Genomic DNA, 17,504 nt, shown 5'->3' on the forward strand with positions numbered 1-17,504 from the left:
GAAAAATGAAGGGTGTTTTTGTGCAAGTTTAGTAAGCTAACTCAGCAAATGCTTTCAAGCTGTCAGTGTTACTGACACTGACAGTGAAAAGACAGAGTGGACCATTATAATTCCCAGGGGAGGAACAGAGCTGTGTCTCTCTGGTCTCTGTGAAGAACTATGTGACTCTGTGTGTGTGTGTGCGTGTGTGTGTCTGTAGGTGGTGACATATCTGGCAGGCTGTGGTCTACAAAGTTGTGCCATGCTGGTTGCTAAGGGTTACCCAGACCTGGGCTGGAATCCCATAGAGGGAGAGCGCTACCTGTCCTTCCTGAGATTTGCTGTCTTCTGCAATGGTTTGTAGTATAGCAGACACACACAGTGCATGGGGTGAATCAGGGCTGCATGTATTTTTTTTTTTTAAATCACATTCATTTTGACACATTATTAAGATAATTTGTCAGGGGTGGCATAATTGTCATTGCCACTGCAGCAGGAAGCAGTAATTTGCATATGACTTTATCCTACAGCCCTCTGTGTCCAGGCTGTCCTGTAGCCTAGCTCTCAGTTCAAATCAGGATAAATTATTTGTGTGAATCTTCTTCTGTTTGTGTGTGTGTGCATGTGTGTGGAACTCCCAGATGTGGATGCCCCATTTCTGGATGGAAAAGGCTTAAAAAATGTATATTAGAAAAATGAAATTGTTCTTTACCGAGATGACCAGAGCTGAAGTCCTGTGTAGGCAACCGTGTGATCTGCTGAGGTGTCTTTAATCATAGCATGAATTCATGCCAACTCTAGAACTGCTGCTCTTTATCTGACCCTGACCTCTGACCTTCCTGTGGAGGAGGACAAGAGTTCAAGACAGATTTCTTATCCTATCAGTAAAATATCCCATCATCTATGTGTAAATGTCATTCAGTTTGTGTGTGGTGTGTATCCTAGGTGAGAGCGTTGAGGAGAACGCCAATGTGGTGGTGAAGCTGCTGATCAGACGTCCAGAGTGTTTCGGCCCCGCCCTGAGGGGAGAAGGAGGCCAAGGTCTGCTGGCTGCTATGAAGGAGGCCATCAAGATCTCTAATGATCCTGCCCTGGACCTTCCCAGCAGCCCTGCCGGAGTCACTACTGGGTAGGCATCAAACTTTTTCTTGTATAATTTTATTCTTGGCAGGGTGGAAATGCCTCTGGCACCATGTGAATGACACTGAAATTCTCCATTAAAGCACAGGTTAATGAAATTCTTTAAGGGTTAGGAGCTCTTTAAGACATGATGATCTATCACACCTGTTCAGCTGTAGGGGAAACTCTGATCTCTGTGGGAAATGTCATGTCCCAAACGCCTTAAGAATATTATGCTGAATTTGCAAAGTGACTTGCAGTAAAATTCTTACGATGGTAGTCTCTTGTCCCGCATGATGTGGTATAACATATACCTATTCAGTGGCTCAACAGAAGTTAATTGTAATTAAATCTCCAATTATACCTCCCACTGTATTTTTGAGCTATGCTAGACCAGCATTTGCCTATCAATATTAATATCCCCTTCCAGTCATTTATTGAGCCCCTAAAAAGCTCCTAAAATAATCTATGCTCATCAATATTACATATTCAGGTTTTTCTTTCCATGAAAAAACATTCCTTTATGCCTTAAAGGTAACTAAACCTTGCCCTCCTTAAAAATGTGCTACTCTATGAATATGCAAATAATCTCCACCTCCCTGCCTGCTGAAACTCCAGCTCATAACCACAGCTCTGTTCCCATTCTGTGACAGTAATGAAAATTGTTCCGCATTTCATAATTTGGTCCTGTTGTTGGTCCAGCAGTCCAGCACCAGCACCACGACCTGTGGAGCTGCTGCTAATGATATGCAAAGCAACACACAGTCAGTTGATGGGATTGGTTGTCAGATTTGTGATGTATCAAATTTAGCTGACCTGGAATGCATCTGAATTTCAGATTTTAGGGAAATTCACACACAGACCTCCACCTTCAGTGGAGGATTGTGAAAACACCTCTCTAGTGACAAACTTTGTAGTCATACAAGTCAGTATAGTCATGGTCAGACATTTTAGTGGACATAAACATAAGAAAATCACATTTTTGAGTGGAGGGCTACTTAAATATGAATTATATCAATACAAATTTCATATGAAGATCTTCATTACTGTAAATGAATCAGTGTTTCCTTCCTTGAGTTGGCCTGCCCAGAGGAACTGCTGTTTCACTTAAATGGAGGCCATTTCTTTTGGTTTGCATTGCATGTGATTAAAGTGCTGTTTTCTGCCCCACTGACTTATTCTTCTGTGGGAAAGTATTTGCTATAATCTACCACCAAGTAACAGGTTTGTTTTTTAACCTTTACTCAGACAGGCCAGTTGAGAACAAAATGGCCTCTTAGTGGTTGACATTTCGGATATGGTGGGTGTTAAGAGTGAAATAAAAGATAAAAAGAGCACTCAAACTTAAAAGACTTCATGATGAGAGGATAAAGACAGCAAAGCTTAGCGGCCTTGATGTTGACCAAGACTGTGACTAGAATTTTGAGGGTGTTACTGTATTTCTGCACACATCAGCACGTAAGGGCTGCAATACTCAAGCCACATTTTGATGCAGTGGAGAAGGTCATTTTTATTATCTGAAGTGAGGACAGAGATTGAGAAGGGGGGCAGAATCACTGTAGATGACAGTGGGCTTCAAGGAGATAATGTATCATGGCAAAATATTCTTTGTTATAATTGCTGGCAAAATTATCTGTATATTGCTATAATACTAACTGGAACACCAAGCAGGTTTGCAGTATTATCCCAGTCATAGAGACTGATGTTTGTTTTCCTTCTGTGTCTCAGGTCTGGTGAAGAAGAAGGGGAGGTGATCCACATGGGCAATGCCATTATGTCCTTCTACTCTGCCCTCATTGACCTGTTGGGACGCTGTGCTCCAGAGATGCATGTGAGCCCCTCAACAACAACCTGAGCTGAAACATTAAATTCTGCAAACAGGGCCGTAGACAAGAGGACTGTCTTGTTTCAGGACTAAGACAGTTTTACCAGCTTTGCATAATGATCAGATTTTTAAATTTAAATTGTCTACAGCCTCGTTGATTTTTCTCACCATCAGTTTGTTATTTATGTTTAAACTATGTACCTCATCCTTCCATGCCCATAATCCAACAGTATAATGCGTCTGTTTAGCAATCATGGATTTATCATCATAATATTAATGTTTGAAGCACAGTTCAAATATCTGCATAACTCATGTCTCTCAATCCACATTTACTTCAACCCTGGCCAGAACGATGCACTAAGAGGAGCCTATAAAGTGATGCATATTTAATAATAATGTTTAACGGAGGATTTATCTGTTTGTATCTTTTACAGCTCATCAACAAGGGTAAAGGTGAGGCGCTGCGTATCAGAGCCATCCTGCGCTCGCTGGTCCCAACCTCAGACCTGGTGGGTGTCATCAGCATCCCGCTCAAGATGCCTGTGGTCAATAAAGGTATGGTTCAGCGAGCACTGTTTATTGATATTGTCTAGTAGCTTGTACATACTGTATAACCAATGGTATGATCACTTTAGGTCTGCCTGTCTTGCTCTGGATAAAAATTACTGTATGTAGTTTGTCTTCAGCATGTGTTGTGCTTCTACTTCAGAAACTTTCATTATAGCTGCAGTTTGGTGCTACGATACTCATTTAGCACTATGGAGAATACTTTCGCTCTAAACTACTTTAATAGGCTCTTTCGAAATTGTTACCTACAGCAGGAAAATATTCACTTGAAGAGCTTTTTTAAACTTAAGTAATGACAATATCCCATAGAGGGCCATATTCATTTAGTCAGTGTATTAGCTTTTTAAAAGAGTTCAGTTCAGACTGTATCAGGAAAATATATATGTTAATATGGACCCTAATCTATTCTTTGGGATAGTGATGGGAGAATCTAATTTAGTAGTCCAACAGAAACAAAGAAAGTTAATTCAACTTTAAATGCTGTATACATTTATTTAGATACACCTCTTTGGGGTAGTGTTTTTGCTGTGAAAGATGCAGAGAGCAAACAAATGAACACAGGAAAGAGTCAGGTATGAAAAAGTAATTTGAAGCATTAACTGAGGAAACATGACATATTACACATTGCATATTACAAAGCGAAAGTGAAACCTCTGGGGTCCCATTAGAAAATGTCGCAAAGAAAATTGGCCTAGCAGCTTCATTAGGTTCTTGCAAAGTTCCAGTCAAGTGCTGCTCTGAGAAATAGCGTTTTCAGCGAAAGAGATGACTAAACATGACAGTTTATAGGTTGAGCACAAACTTGAGAGGTTAAGACCTTGTAGGTGACAGTACAGTATTTCTTCCATGATGGAAGCACAGAGTAAAGAATGACTAGAAATCAGCTCCTGAAGGCCACATGGCTAGGAAGAGACAATCTGTCACGATGATATACCACACTCTGACATGTGGTCTGAATCTAAAAGTGCAGAGAAATACAGTAATTGTAAAGCAGAGGAAGAGCTCCCCCAACCCAGCAGCCTGATTTACTTACCAGTCACAAGAAGTTATTTTTTCTCTAATTCTAAGTCATAAAGTAAAGTGATATATTACTTCAGCAGGCAGTAGAAAGCACACAAAGCTAGGGGAGCATACAGTCTATGGCTTATACATATGAGGTGTCTAACATTTTGACATGCATGTTCCTCAGAGGCACATGAAGTTGCTTTGAAACGTTAGTCCTTGTACTCAGACACATTCACCTTATCAGTATAAACCATACAGTATATTAACTCCACCACTTCTCAGTTGTAATGCCTTACACCAGGGCTATTCAATTACAAATTCAGTTGGGCCAGATTTTTAACCGAGACCTTAAGCTGGGCCAGACATTTTCCAGACATTTAAAACGGCGGTTTTCATCGTCAATTTTTCGTTTAAGGGTTGAAAAAGACATACTTTTGAGCCGCTAGCATCAGTAACTTTCAAAACAACGCGCTGCAGTGTGAGTTGGTTGTGTGTTGCTAGGCAACGTGGAGTGTTGCATTCACTTTCTGAACTACTGCAGGGATTTCGAGTTCATTCTCGCAAATGTTTTTCTCTGCTTTTTTGGTTGAACCACGAGCTGGGCCACTCGGGAATTGCTTCTGGGCCGCATGTGGCCCGCGGGCCGCCAATTGAATAGGCCTGCCTTACACAATGCACATTGATGTGGATATATCATGAAACGAAAAATTAGATGCTACTGTCAGTAATCCAAAGTGTGCAGCTCACTAATGAAAATAATAAACTCAAAGTGTTCTCTAATCTGGCTTGGTCCTGTTTAGATGGCTCGGTGACTGAACCAGACATGTCAGCCAGTTTCTGTCCAGACCACAAAGCCCCCATGGTGCTCTTCCTGGATCGAGTGTACGGCGTTGAGGACCAGAGCTTCCTGCTTCATCTCTTGGAGGTCGGCTTCTTGCCTGACCTTCGGGCCTCAGCATCTCTCGACACGGTGAGCAAGAGAGGCTAATGCATCAACTAAAATTTGTCCTATTTTCAAGTTTCCCTTGAAAGGTCCAAGCCTTCAGAATATTTCATCTCCATTTTATGACCTTGACTTTTCTTGTTTGTGTTCCTTTTGTTTTTGCAATTGAAAAGGGATATTTATTGAGGGCTCAAAACTCTGGGAACAAGGGATTGTATCTGTCATTCTAACCAGGCTTTCCGCAAAACCATTCCGCATTACCATTTGCTTGGTAAGGATTTGAATGTTAACAGTGATACTTGGTGTCCAGTTTGCTCATCAGGGAGAGTAACAAAGGCAAGAAATCTCAGCAAACATGGACAGCGATGGCTTAGAACAAAGCCTTGTCATGACTGGCTGCAAGTTGTCAGCAGCATGAAAGTAGACTTTGGTAAAATCATCTCGTTAGAAAGAGCAAACTTGTGATCCACTTATCCTCTAAATGAGACCGACTTGATGCCGTACCTTCATGGGAGTTTCTTTCAAAGTCACTCTGATCAACATTCACTTCTAAAAGTTTTACTTTAGAGTTTTTCATCCAGACAAAGAGAGTCAGATAAAAAGCTGCTTTTCCAGTCTTGTCTCATCCTCAGGAGTATAATGTTTCCAGCTGGGGCAATGACACAGTCACCATGGGACCACTGTAATTACTGCACCATTATCTCCTCAGGAAAAATGACTGTCCACATAAAATGACAACTAACTCAGCTGACAGTGAGATAATTTATATCACAGTGTCAGCTGAATTAGTTTCAGGAGTCAAACTAGATTAACAGTGACATCATTTAACCTCATCACATGGGGTCACACTCTCACATGGTGGTAGAGACATGGTGAACATATTAAGTTTGTCAGTGACAGTTTGTCAAGGTGGAGGGTGACAAGTTCAAGTTTTTGTGTCAGTTTCTGCTTGATTCACACACTAGCTTGATTGATTCAGCTGGTAAGGTTTAAAGCCCAGTATGGTAAACAGACTGCATTTCTATAGCACTTTTCTAGTGCATTGACGACTCAAAGCGCTTTACAGTGTATGCTTCACATTCACACACTGTCACGCTCATGGTAGAGGCTGCCATGCAAGGCACCAATTTGCTGATCAGGACTTATTAGGTGTTCAGTTTCTTGCTCAATGACACTTTGACATACTCTCTGGCAGATCCAACCAGTAACTCCCCAATTAAAAGATGATCGCTCTACCTCCTGAGCCACACTACCCAGTATAAGTGAAATAATTCTGGCACAACTTCACTATGAACCCTGAGGTGCTAAGACAGATAGTGGAAAAGCGAAAAAAGGAGGACCATATTGCACCTTATTGGGCAGGATAAAATGGTTCATTTATTAAATTAAAGAGATGTTTAGACACATGCCTTTGTCAGGGTAACAGGTTTACCAAAACAAAGAGCTCGTTAATACCAAATAATAAAATCGAAAACAATAAACAAAAAGGCACATTACTGCAGGTAATGTCAAGGTGATCACTTTTTAGCAGCTAAGATTGTGAAGGGAAAAGCACAAGAAAGGACCACCGTTTTCAACAATGTAATTGTTAATAAGGGACAAGCATGGCACACCCTGGTTTCATGACTGGCACTAATTTATCAATTTGCGATCATATCACTGCTTGAGGGTCCATAATCACCCCAAGTTGGAACACAGATCTGGGTTTTACTAAACCACAGCCATTTCCACACTGAAAGTGATAACGTTTCTCGTTATTAGGCTGTATTTAGTTACATTATGATGTGTTCAAGTTCTGTTCAGTAGAAATGAGAATTTGGTGAAGATAGACAATTACATTAACTTGTTGTGTTCAAATGTAATCTTGTAAAATTTTGTAATTGGCGATAAATTTTAATAAATACAGTTGTTTTAAGGAGAAATCTGTTGATGTATTCAGTATAAAAGCAATATAAAATAGATGTTAAAGAAGGAATTTTGGCCTGTTTAATTTCCTCACACTAAATGTAAGGAGCCTATAATACATAATTAAAACTACTCTAGTCAGGATATTTTGTAATCAAAGCAAATATTTAAATAAAAATAGATACTTTTTTTTCTTAATCATTTTAGTGTTTCAATGCAAATAACCACTATAGGTGACAAAAACAAAGTCAAGAGACAACATTTATAATTTTGGTTTGCTCACACTGACTTTGGGACGGTTTAAATAATTTCTTGGGATGGTGGTGAAAATAAATAGTCTGGAGCTCTGATAACACTGGAAATACCACTTTAGTTAACTGTTCAAAAGCTGCTTAAATGGTCTTGCTGGTCTTTCAGACCTTGGTGACCTTAAGGTGAAAAGAAAGTTCAACTCCACTTCCCACTCTTTAACTTTTTCAACCCAGGATCCACATAGGATTTTTTTTTTTTTTCATGCTGCCCGCAGCCCTTATCTCGACATGCTGGGATGGTATCCGCTGTGTATTGGCTCTACAAGCCTCTAATTCAACTTCTGGCTGTTTTCTATTCCACAGGAGGTTTTGAGTACCACAGAGACAGCCTTGGCCATGAACAGGTACATCGGCTCAGCCCTGCTGCCTCTGCTGACCCGGTGTGCCACTCTCTTTGCCAGCACAGAGCACTACGCAGGGCTGATCGATTCCACCCTGCAAACCATCTACCGGCTGTCCAAAGGCCGCTCTCTCACCAAGGCTCAGAGAGACGCCATCGAGGAGTGCCTGCTGGCTATCTGCAAGTAAGGCCTGCCACGCTAGGTCAGATTCAACTGAATCAAATTATGAAGGAGGAGCGGGTTACAATGGCTGCACCCACTTATATTCCAAATCACTGTCAACTGGCTTGTCTCACGCTTAAATGCTACACATATTTGATAGGTCTCTTCACCATGCCCAAACACACCGCAAGTCATAGGGCTCTAGGAACAATGACATCAGGTTCATTAGATTAATTTGAGTATTTTATTATAGTTTATTTAACAAACCATCAGTTTAATGCAGTCAGAGACCATCATTATAGTATTTTTTGACTGTATTTGACTAAAGTGGGCCTTTTTAAAAATGACTGTTCATAGGTGCCCCTACATCTCTACTGAGGTGCTTACCCTAGTTTATTCATTTTGATCAAAGAGGCAGTAAGATCACATGTTGTGACGGAAAATAACTCTGGAAAGAGCTTAGAAGAGAGCTTAGAATTAGATGGTTAAGTGAGTTTAGTCATGCACTGGGAGAATTACACCACAAAGGTTCAGTGCAGTTCTCTGAAGTGTGTAGCTATGCAAGGCTTTTTTTTTTTTTTTTGTAGCGAAGTGAAGTGGGGAGGGGCGAGGGATAGGGGTGGGTGGTGGGGGGTGTAACTTCAAATAATGTTACTAAGGAGTGGGCAGCTACTGGTTTACACACATTAATGAGAGAACAGTGGGATGTTCAGTGCCCTTGAATTGGATACATAAGACTAAGTAATCAGAAAGGAAAGAGGGACTTTGAAGTGCAATATGCAATGACAGGGATTATAGTTGGACATATAAAACAGTTGATTATGAAAATGAGCTGTGCACCTCATTTTCTTCCACATGTACTGATAAAATGTGCGGTGCATGAATCTGCCATTCTTTTCACAATCCCCTGTTTGCTTTTACTATAATAGTATTTTTGTGTTTTAATGCTTTTCATCAAATTTCCTCACCTTATCAGGCATCTGCGTCCCTCCATGATGCAGCAGCTGCTCAGACGGCTGGTGTTTGATGTCCCCATGCTCGCCGAGTACTGCAAGATGCCCATACGGGTGAGATGTCAGACACAGATTGTTGTTATTATTTAGTTGATTTATGAGGAGAAGGATTTAGGAGATAATTGTAACGAGCAATCAGTGACATCTCCTATTTCACAACCCATCCATTTTCCTCACTTCCTGTGTGTTGGACAGGTTGTCTCAGACCTCCTCCCTCGAGTAATTTTTGGATGTTTGTCATTAATAGTGTTGATATTTGGCACCACTGATCAGTCCTCTCAACTCTACCACACACACACACACACACACACACACACACACACACACACACACACACACATATGCGAAGCCCATTCCACCTCACAATCACTTCTTCTTTATCATCTAGATTTACTTTCATCATCTTTCTTTCTGCCACCAGTCGTCACCTTCTCTTCCTATTGTCCTGCCTCCATGCGCATCAATAAGAATAGATTACTCATCTTAGTTTAAAAAAAATTGTGTTTTTAATTAATTAGTTAAAAGGGCATGGCGTTAGACAGTATAAACAGTAGATGAAGTGATATGCAGAGGTGGTTTATGCTCCTTGGGGCAATTCCAGTGAGAAATCTATCACTCACAAAATAGGAACAGCAAGCAAAATTGATTCAGAGAAGGAGAATGGGAAAGAAAAAATACAGCTGACAGAAAAGTCACATTTAAAAATATTTTTCCTTTCCTGAGTTTTCCTTTGACCCTCAGTCATGACTTACATAATATTCATTGTTTTAAATGTCAGGTCATGATTTTTTCAACCATTCAGCTTATGATTATGCTTGGATTTCTGCAACTCTCTTTTTCTGACCTTTTATTTCACACTAAACGTATGTGCTGCTGTTAGACGTGGATATTTTAAAGAGGCATATGAGTTTTGGCTCTAATAGGAGTTTCTCCAGACTATTATGGACAACCAGTTGAAATAGCAAAATCAGGGTCTGTAAAGTGAATGTTCACTGTGTTTATGTGCACTTGAGTGATCAGGTCATTCAGCACATATGGGTAGTCATTTGATTTCTCAAATGCCATATATATGAGAAATTCGATTTCCAAAATCCGGGTAAGGAATTAAGAGAAACCCAGTTAATACAGGTAGATTTCTGCCCTAGGTTTCTGGGAAACTTGATTATTGGGCCATGTATATACTTACCTAGGTTCCTGATCGACTTTTTATGTATGTGCATGTGCAGAAAAAGAGAATGGGTAAGGAGTCTGACCAGCTGCACAACACACGGGAGAGTGAAAAACTTTATGTTCTACATGGTCATTGAAGAATACCTATTCATTTTATGTTAGCATTACCTCTGATGGAAATATGACCCTCCAGAGCAAAGTGCCAGAGCTCAGGAAAGGTCATCCCAGTAGGCTGGCTGACAGGTGCTTTCTGCCGCCTGTGAGTCGGCGGCAGTGCCAATGTCAGCAACGGTAGCAGTCCAGGGAATGTTGGTTGTTGGGGTTTTTTTTTTAGTAACCTGAATTAGGTAACGCATGTAAACGTGTTATCTGATTTCCTGCCATAACTCACGATAATCTGATTTCTTGTGTGCATGTAAATATAAAATACCAGAAATCTCGGTGAAGTGATTGTTGAAAATACAGATACTGATCAACAGCCCAACAATCTCATACAAACATGCTGTGTAGTGTTGATCCTGTGCCATGCTGCAGTAAAAATCCTACTTATTAGCTCTTTAAATGTGAAATAGTCTGCAATTTAGTGTAAGCATTAAGTATTATGACTGATTATGTAGTGTGCACCATAACATCAAGGTACTGCAGCATTTCATGTTGTCACTTTTCAGTACTTGATCAGATGTATTATGTGTATCTCCAGCTGCTGACCAACCATTATGAACAGAGCTGGAAGTACTACTGCATGCCATCTGGCCTGGGCAGCTTCGGTATGGCCTCCGAGGAGGAGCTCCTTCTAACCAAGAAACTCTTCTGGGGAATCTTTGACTCTCTTTCTCAGAAGGTAAAGCAGGAAACTCAAGTTGTAGGCTACTGATTAAGGTGAGACCACAGTGTGTGGATTGGCCATACTAACTGAGCTCTTACCAAGTAAGACAGAGAAACTAAAATCTTTAGCATCTATTTTATGCTGTCTTTCTATCTGTATTTGTGAGAATATAATGAAAGTGTCAGAAGTCAAGACACATGCATCCTCAAATCATTTTCACTTGTTATCAATAGGCTAGTGGTCTTTGCACTCATAAAACTCCCTTGCGCTTTTTGTTTTGTTTTGTTTTTTTGTCAGGGTCTGAGTTTTGTCTCTTGAGCATGTCCCTCCTGGGAGAAAAGTTCTTGGAAGTCTGAGCAAGTGGAGTGAAAGTGCAATGAAATGCTTATGAACACTGCAGCCGAGGCGAAGCCGAAAGAGATGAATCATTTATCAGTCTGTGACAGATCGCCGCTTGCTGCAGACTTTTCTTGCTCTGTCTCCCATTTTCCCACCATCTCTATTTCTTTTTTTTCCCTGGCTCTGCTCTGCTCTGCTCTGCTCCATCTTGCCATCTCACAGTCAAGCAGATGTGTTCTCTGTTGACTCTGAAAAGTCTTGCAGAGATTGCAGAGGAAATGGTGGGAATACCAGTTTGTAACCTCTTTCCCTTCCACTTCATCTGTCTCTCTTGTAGAAGTATGATGCTGAACTTTTCAAAATGGCCATGTCATGCCTCTGTGCCATTGCGGGGGCTTTGCCTCCTGACTTTGTGGATGCCAGTCCAGGTGCCACATTGGAGAAGCAGGCTTCAGTGGATGCACAGGGCAACTTTGACCCCAAACCCATCAACACTGCCAAGTGAGTGGTTAGAGTGCACCTGCTCTGATGTTTATATGTATTGAAATCAACCAGGAAGTGTCAACACTGTCTGGATGCCTGTCCACATCTATGCAGTTTGTTTGAGAGAACATTTATTCTATAATCAGTACTACACTCATAGTCCAGGGAAGACCTGGATTAATTGATCGCCACATTTTGATATCAATCTGTACAGCACTTGGAATGGTTTGGATCTGTATGGCATAAAAATGGACAAATTTAAATTTAAAGCTCTTGTCATAAAACATTGGCTATAAGCAGCTGTATTTCACAATGTCAGTTTTAGTATAGGCTTTTGAAAACCCATATCAGTCAAACTCTATTCTATATATCAGATTTATTAAAAACCGTATGTTTTTGAAGTTATAGATGGAAATTATTTTATTTATTTATTTTTTTTGAAGACAGATCTTTTTTGAACTACCGCTCAAAATAAATGTATTGCACTGTTTACAACCTTTTGACGTCCTCTACAAAATAAAATTGAGATCTATACAGTAAAATGTTATTTCTCCTTTTCAGCATCTCCCTTCCTGAAAAACTTGAGTACATTGCTAACAAATATGCAGAGCATTCCCATGACAAGTGGTCCTCAGAGAAGGTTAGTCACTGTGCACGTGAAGTCCAAGTTCTTGCACATGATAGTGACAAATGGCAAGAACCGATCATTTGTTGCTGCAGCTAGTATAGAGTCCAGCCCTGTAGCATTATTTACCATTTAGCTGTAGCCTCAAAGATGCTTTGTGTATTTTTACAGTATACCTGAAATATTTACACTACTTTTACCTACACTGACCTATGATATCTGCTTTTGCAGGTATCAGCAGGTTGGAAACTGGGAGATAGTGTGGATGAGCAGGCCAAAACCCATCCACTGTTGAAGCCCTACAAAGCTCTGAGCGAGAAGGTTCATGCATCCTGGTTCACAGAGAGCGAATCTTAGACTGCCAGCAAACATTATAAAAAATTCTTAATTTTGCACAGTGATGAACTTATACATATGTGTCAATGCATGTTTCCTGTGCAGGAGAGAGAAACATACCGCTGGCCAGTGAAGGAGTCACTAAAGAGCATGCTGGCTATGGGGTGGAATATTGAGAGGACCAAGGAGGGAGAGGCCATGTTCCAACAGCGAGAAAGTGAAAAACAGCGCAAGATCTCGGAGTCTCAGGTAATGTCCTGTTTTTCCTGCTATATTATCCAATGTACTGTGATAATACCTTGGCCACAGGAATCATTAGTTCCTTTTTGATACATATTTACTATCCCGTCCACTGTTCTGTAATGGAATTGATAAATCCTTGAGGTGCATACTTTGATGATTTTGGTCATTTCTGTTTTGTTTTGCACTGCGTTTTCCTTGGATTTTCTGTTGATGAAGTCTGAGTTTCTGTAGGAGTCACTCTCTTCTTTGTCTCTGTGGCCATGGTGGCTATCACTGCTCTTGCTAACTCCATGGTTCCTCCAAACAAACAGCTGCAGAAACAGCTGTTTCTGCAGCATCCTTGATGCACTTGCTGTTCTTTGGAAATATCTGTCTGACATCAAGTATTCTGAACAGAAAATTGAATATAAGTTGAGTCATTATTGTGTTTTATCAGTTTAGGAAAGCAGGCAGCAAATTGAACATTTAGTAATATAAAAATGTGGACCATTACTTGAACTCTATATTATCTTTATGTTATCTTTATATTATATTATATTATATTATATTTATCTTTGCGTAATTCAGATCTAATTGTGCTTGTCTCTTTTGTAGGCTAATGGATTCAGTCCTGCTCCAATGGACTTGCACAATGTCACTTTGTCTAGAGAGTTACAGGTTTGTCTTCACTAATCTCTGCAGAATTGCTGTTGGAAGAAGGTGCAGTGAGAGGAATGTGTGCACAAGCCATAAAATCAGTGTAAAAGCATTCATATTTCATAAAGCTGATATTTTTGCTCTTGCTGCAGGGCATGGTTGAGGTGGTTGCAGAAAATTACCACAACATCTGGGCCAAGAAGAAGAAAACTGAACTGAATAGCAAGGGTGAGCAGTACAGTGTAGGGAGTATATAATCACATGTATAAAGCTTACCTCATGTTAAGTCACACAGGAAGGTCAGGTTCATGCATTCTGTAAAGGTCGATGCATTTGTAGACGTCCTGCTTTTGGATTGCTTGCTTCACTGCTGCTGCACTATTGCTCCAGTATCAAGAGGTTTAAAAAAATACTGCTGTTCTACAGGGCAGATACTGGATGTTAGGCAACTCGGCATATTACAGCCATGCTACAAGAACCTGAATGCCTTTATGGAGAAACTTGACTTGTTTCTTTTTTTATTTGTTATATCAGCTAGGGAATTTGAGTGTACTTTAGTTTGGTTATTTATGAGGCCTATACCAATGCTCCATATCTTCCCCAATCTTTTCAGACATGGCTTATACTGATTTTAATTTTTAAAGCTGATATTGACCAATATTAATTAATTAGACTGCCCATGTTTTGTTGCATCTCAGGTCTTAATGTTGTTATTGTTATCTGGTTTGTCTGCTTTGTATTGCAGTTTCATTTTTGTGAGCTCTGCCATGCCTCTAAGATAGTTATCACATTACCCAGTGTCTTGTGAGTCTTTGTAAAATGCTTTTTAAATTAATTTGTTTTGATTTGGACTGCTAGGAGGAGGGACCCACCCACTGCTGGTTCCCTATGACACCCTGACAGCCAAAGAGAAGTACAGAGACAGAGAGAAGGCCCAGGAGCTCTTCAGGTTCCTGCAGATCAGTGGATATGCCATTTCCAGGTTAGTCCTCTCTCACTGCATCAGTCTTGCCTAATAGCTACAAGTTGAAATAAAAAAACATATAGTGTGACACTGAATGTGAGGACTCATTATCCTGAGACTTTGTCATTGTGAGTCCTGTGGAATGCCTCCCTGAAGAGGAGATCTTCAGGAGCCCTGAAGATGTGAGACAAGAGCATACACTTGATGAAAAACCAGAGATTCATCCTTAAATGTAGTTTTCTTTCCTCCATACAATTTATAGTCAGCCTGTTGTTATTGAGCTTTGTAAATATCTACTGGCCTGATGATAAGTTCCTCCACTGCCCCTCTCATCACCCCATCACCCCCCGTCTCACCCCTCACTATTGTCTACACTAGACTTTTTTTATGGCAGATATGCCCAGTAATATTACAGAATCCCTGCCAATCAGAAGAACCACCAGACATATATTTTAATTTGTAGCATAATTAAGTGATAGCTGTTGGGTAGTTGAAGCATGTGTTGTTTAGTAGTGGTAACTCCTTTAATTCCATGAGGATAGAGTAAACTGTCTAAACACAAATATCCACTGGTGCTAATGAGTGTCTCCAGACCAGCAGCTGTAAACTTCATTCAAAGCACTTCTGAAACTGCACATTCTGCAGACAAACATATCCAGATTTCATATTGATTGCACTAGTATGACATAGAAAATCATCCAGTTTAAAAAGCACCAAAATCACTTGCTCCAAGCCCCAAACAAACAAACAAACAAAAGTCCTCATGAGTCAGCAGTACTGCAATAGAAAAGTTTACTCAAAGCTTATTTTGTTGCTGAAAGTCTGCAGCTTCACCACATCTTCGAACTGAAGCTCAGAGTAAGTAAGTAAGCAACAGGGGCCTTGCAGGAGTAAAATTTGTCTCTCATTTCCAACAATAAAACACTTTTCTTTACTTTTGGTTTGTACAAGCGATCCGCTGGTCCAGAGGGAGGGAACAAGTGGCGTGGTGTATTTACAAACAGAGTTAGTGCTCTCAACACCCTCTAGTGGTCAGAAAATCACTTAGTGCAGCTTTAAACTAAACAATATAAATATCAACCTTTATCATTCATCTGCATCAGTGCCATCAAGGCTAATTGTTGCAGTATACATTTACTTTTGTAGTGATTTAAGTGATACTGATAACAGTAGTATATGTGACCTCTTGTTAGGCTGGCCTGATGGAGGCATGCCTTATTCTGACATTCACGTACTGTATAAATTTGTAGTTAACATTGCTACTATCAAGTAATGAAAATTTAATGCTTCCTCATTACTTAGTAATGTTTAGTGTACGATTCCATAATGTAACAGAGAATAGACATTTGTGATCCCTCTGTCTCACAGAGGTCTGAAGGACATGGAGCAGGACTCCTCGTCCATGGAGAAGAGGTTTGCCTATAAGTTCCTCAAGAGAGTGCTGAAGTATGTTGATTCTGCCCAGGAGTTCATTGCACATCTTGGTGAGTGTGTGTGGCACTTCATGTTTAAACACATGCTCAACACTATGAGGTTTAACTAATGAAATTGTTGATCTTGTTAACCTTGTTGCTCCAGAGGCTATGGCCACCAGTGGAAAGACAGACAAATCACCTCATGACCAGGAAATCAAGTTCTTTGCCAAGGTCTGGAAGTCCATGAACACAGAAACTGAAATATTGACATGTTGCTGCATTTGATTTTATAAGGCTTTTTTGATGTTTAAATATTTGATTTTTAAACAGATCTCTGTTTTCTTCTCTGTCTCTTCTGCAGGTCTTGCTTCCTCTGATAGACCAGACTTTCAAGAATCACAGTCTCTACTTCATGTCGACACCCAGCAAGAATCTGAGCAGCTGCGGCTATGCTTCCAACAAGGAGAAGGAAATGGTCACCAGGTACTCTTGAAGAGCAATGCAGAATCATGAAATAGCACAAGGCCTTTTTTTGGAAACATGCATATTTATTACAACATGATTACAATGAATGATTGGTTGCAGCTTCAACCCCATATGTGTAGTATATTGTGCACTGAGGAGATGATGCAGAATAGCTCATGATGCAAATGTACAGTATATATGATCCACTAAACACACACAGTGGGTTAAGCGTTGTGCATTTCATTGTAGTGAACCACCACCAAAGGGAGACTACCCCATATTTTCCCCTCACTGTTTAGTTGGTCACTTTATTTACCAAAAAGCAGTCCCATCTTTTAAACATGGTTTTAACTCAGTGAACAACAAACCTTTCTCCTTGTCTGGTAAAAGAGAATTTGCATTTGGCTGGAGCTTTTCTTATTACCCTGTGTTCCTTTGTTTCTTTTTCAATTCTTTCCTGCTCGTTCTATAGCTTTTTTCTATTCTCTTCTGCCCTAACCCCCACCTTTCTTTTCCAGTCTGTTCTGCAAGCTGGCTGCTCTTGTCAGACACAGGATTTCTCTCTTTGGTAAGAATGGCATTGCCTCTGTTTGTGTAACCGTGTGCCTCATTGCTTTGACTCTCTCTTCATTGATTTCCATATTTGTGTGTTCCTCTCCAAGGAAGTGACTCGGCAATGATGGTGAGCTGTCTGCACATCCTTGCCCACTCACTTGACACCAGGTAAGCATGTATTGATCATAACACATTTTGAAGTGTAAGGTAGTGATCCTTTTCTACCCACATTATAGACCATAATAATGTACAATGGTCTATCAGATAGGCAGTTTTA

At 40.3% G+C, this 17,504-nt stretch overlaps 1 protein-coding gene across 1 annotated transcript in view; it reads left to right on the plus strand.

Annotated features, from left to right (window-relative positions):
- The window catches only part of ryr3 (ryanodine receptor 3), a 136,831-nt gene that overhangs the window by 85,403 nt on the left and 33,924 nt on the right, over positions 1–17,504 (plus strand). The window contains exons 46-65 of the mRNA XM_030047858.1: positions 200–335; positions 925–1,108; positions 2,827–2,929; positions 3,358–3,478; positions 5,296–5,465; positions 7,958–8,178; positions 9,134–9,224; positions 11,041–11,181; positions 11,843–12,006; positions 12,550–12,628; positions 12,845–12,934; positions 13,055–13,198; positions 13,787–13,849; positions 13,981–14,056; positions 14,687–14,810; positions 16,161–16,276; positions 16,371–16,438; positions 16,569–16,690; positions 17,191–17,240; positions 17,335–17,395. Of these exons, the coding sequence (XP_029903718.1) occupies positions 200–335; positions 925–1,108; positions 2,827–2,929; positions 3,358–3,478; positions 5,296–5,465; positions 7,958–8,178; positions 9,134–9,224; positions 11,041–11,181; positions 11,843–12,006; positions 12,550–12,628; positions 12,845–12,934; positions 13,055–13,198; positions 13,787–13,849; positions 13,981–14,056; positions 14,687–14,810; positions 16,161–16,276; positions 16,371–16,438; positions 16,569–16,690; positions 17,191–17,240; positions 17,335–17,395 (2,324 nt within the window). The remainder of the gene's footprint in view (positions 1–199; positions 336–924; positions 1,109–2,826; positions 2,930–3,357; positions 3,479–5,295; positions 5,466–7,957; positions 8,179–9,133; positions 9,225–11,040; positions 11,182–11,842; positions 12,007–12,549; positions 12,629–12,844; positions 12,935–13,054; positions 13,199–13,786; positions 13,850–13,980; positions 14,057–14,686; positions 14,811–16,160; positions 16,277–16,370; positions 16,439–16,568; positions 16,691–17,190; positions 17,241–17,334; positions 17,396–17,504) is intronic.

This window comes from Myripristis murdjan, chromosome 24 (genome assembly GCF_902150065.1).
Source record: "Myripristis murdjan chromosome 24, fMyrMur1.1, whole genome shotgun sequence".
Lineage (NCBI taxonomy): Eukaryota > Metazoa > Chordata > Actinopteri > Holocentriformes > Holocentridae > Myripristis > Myripristis murdjan.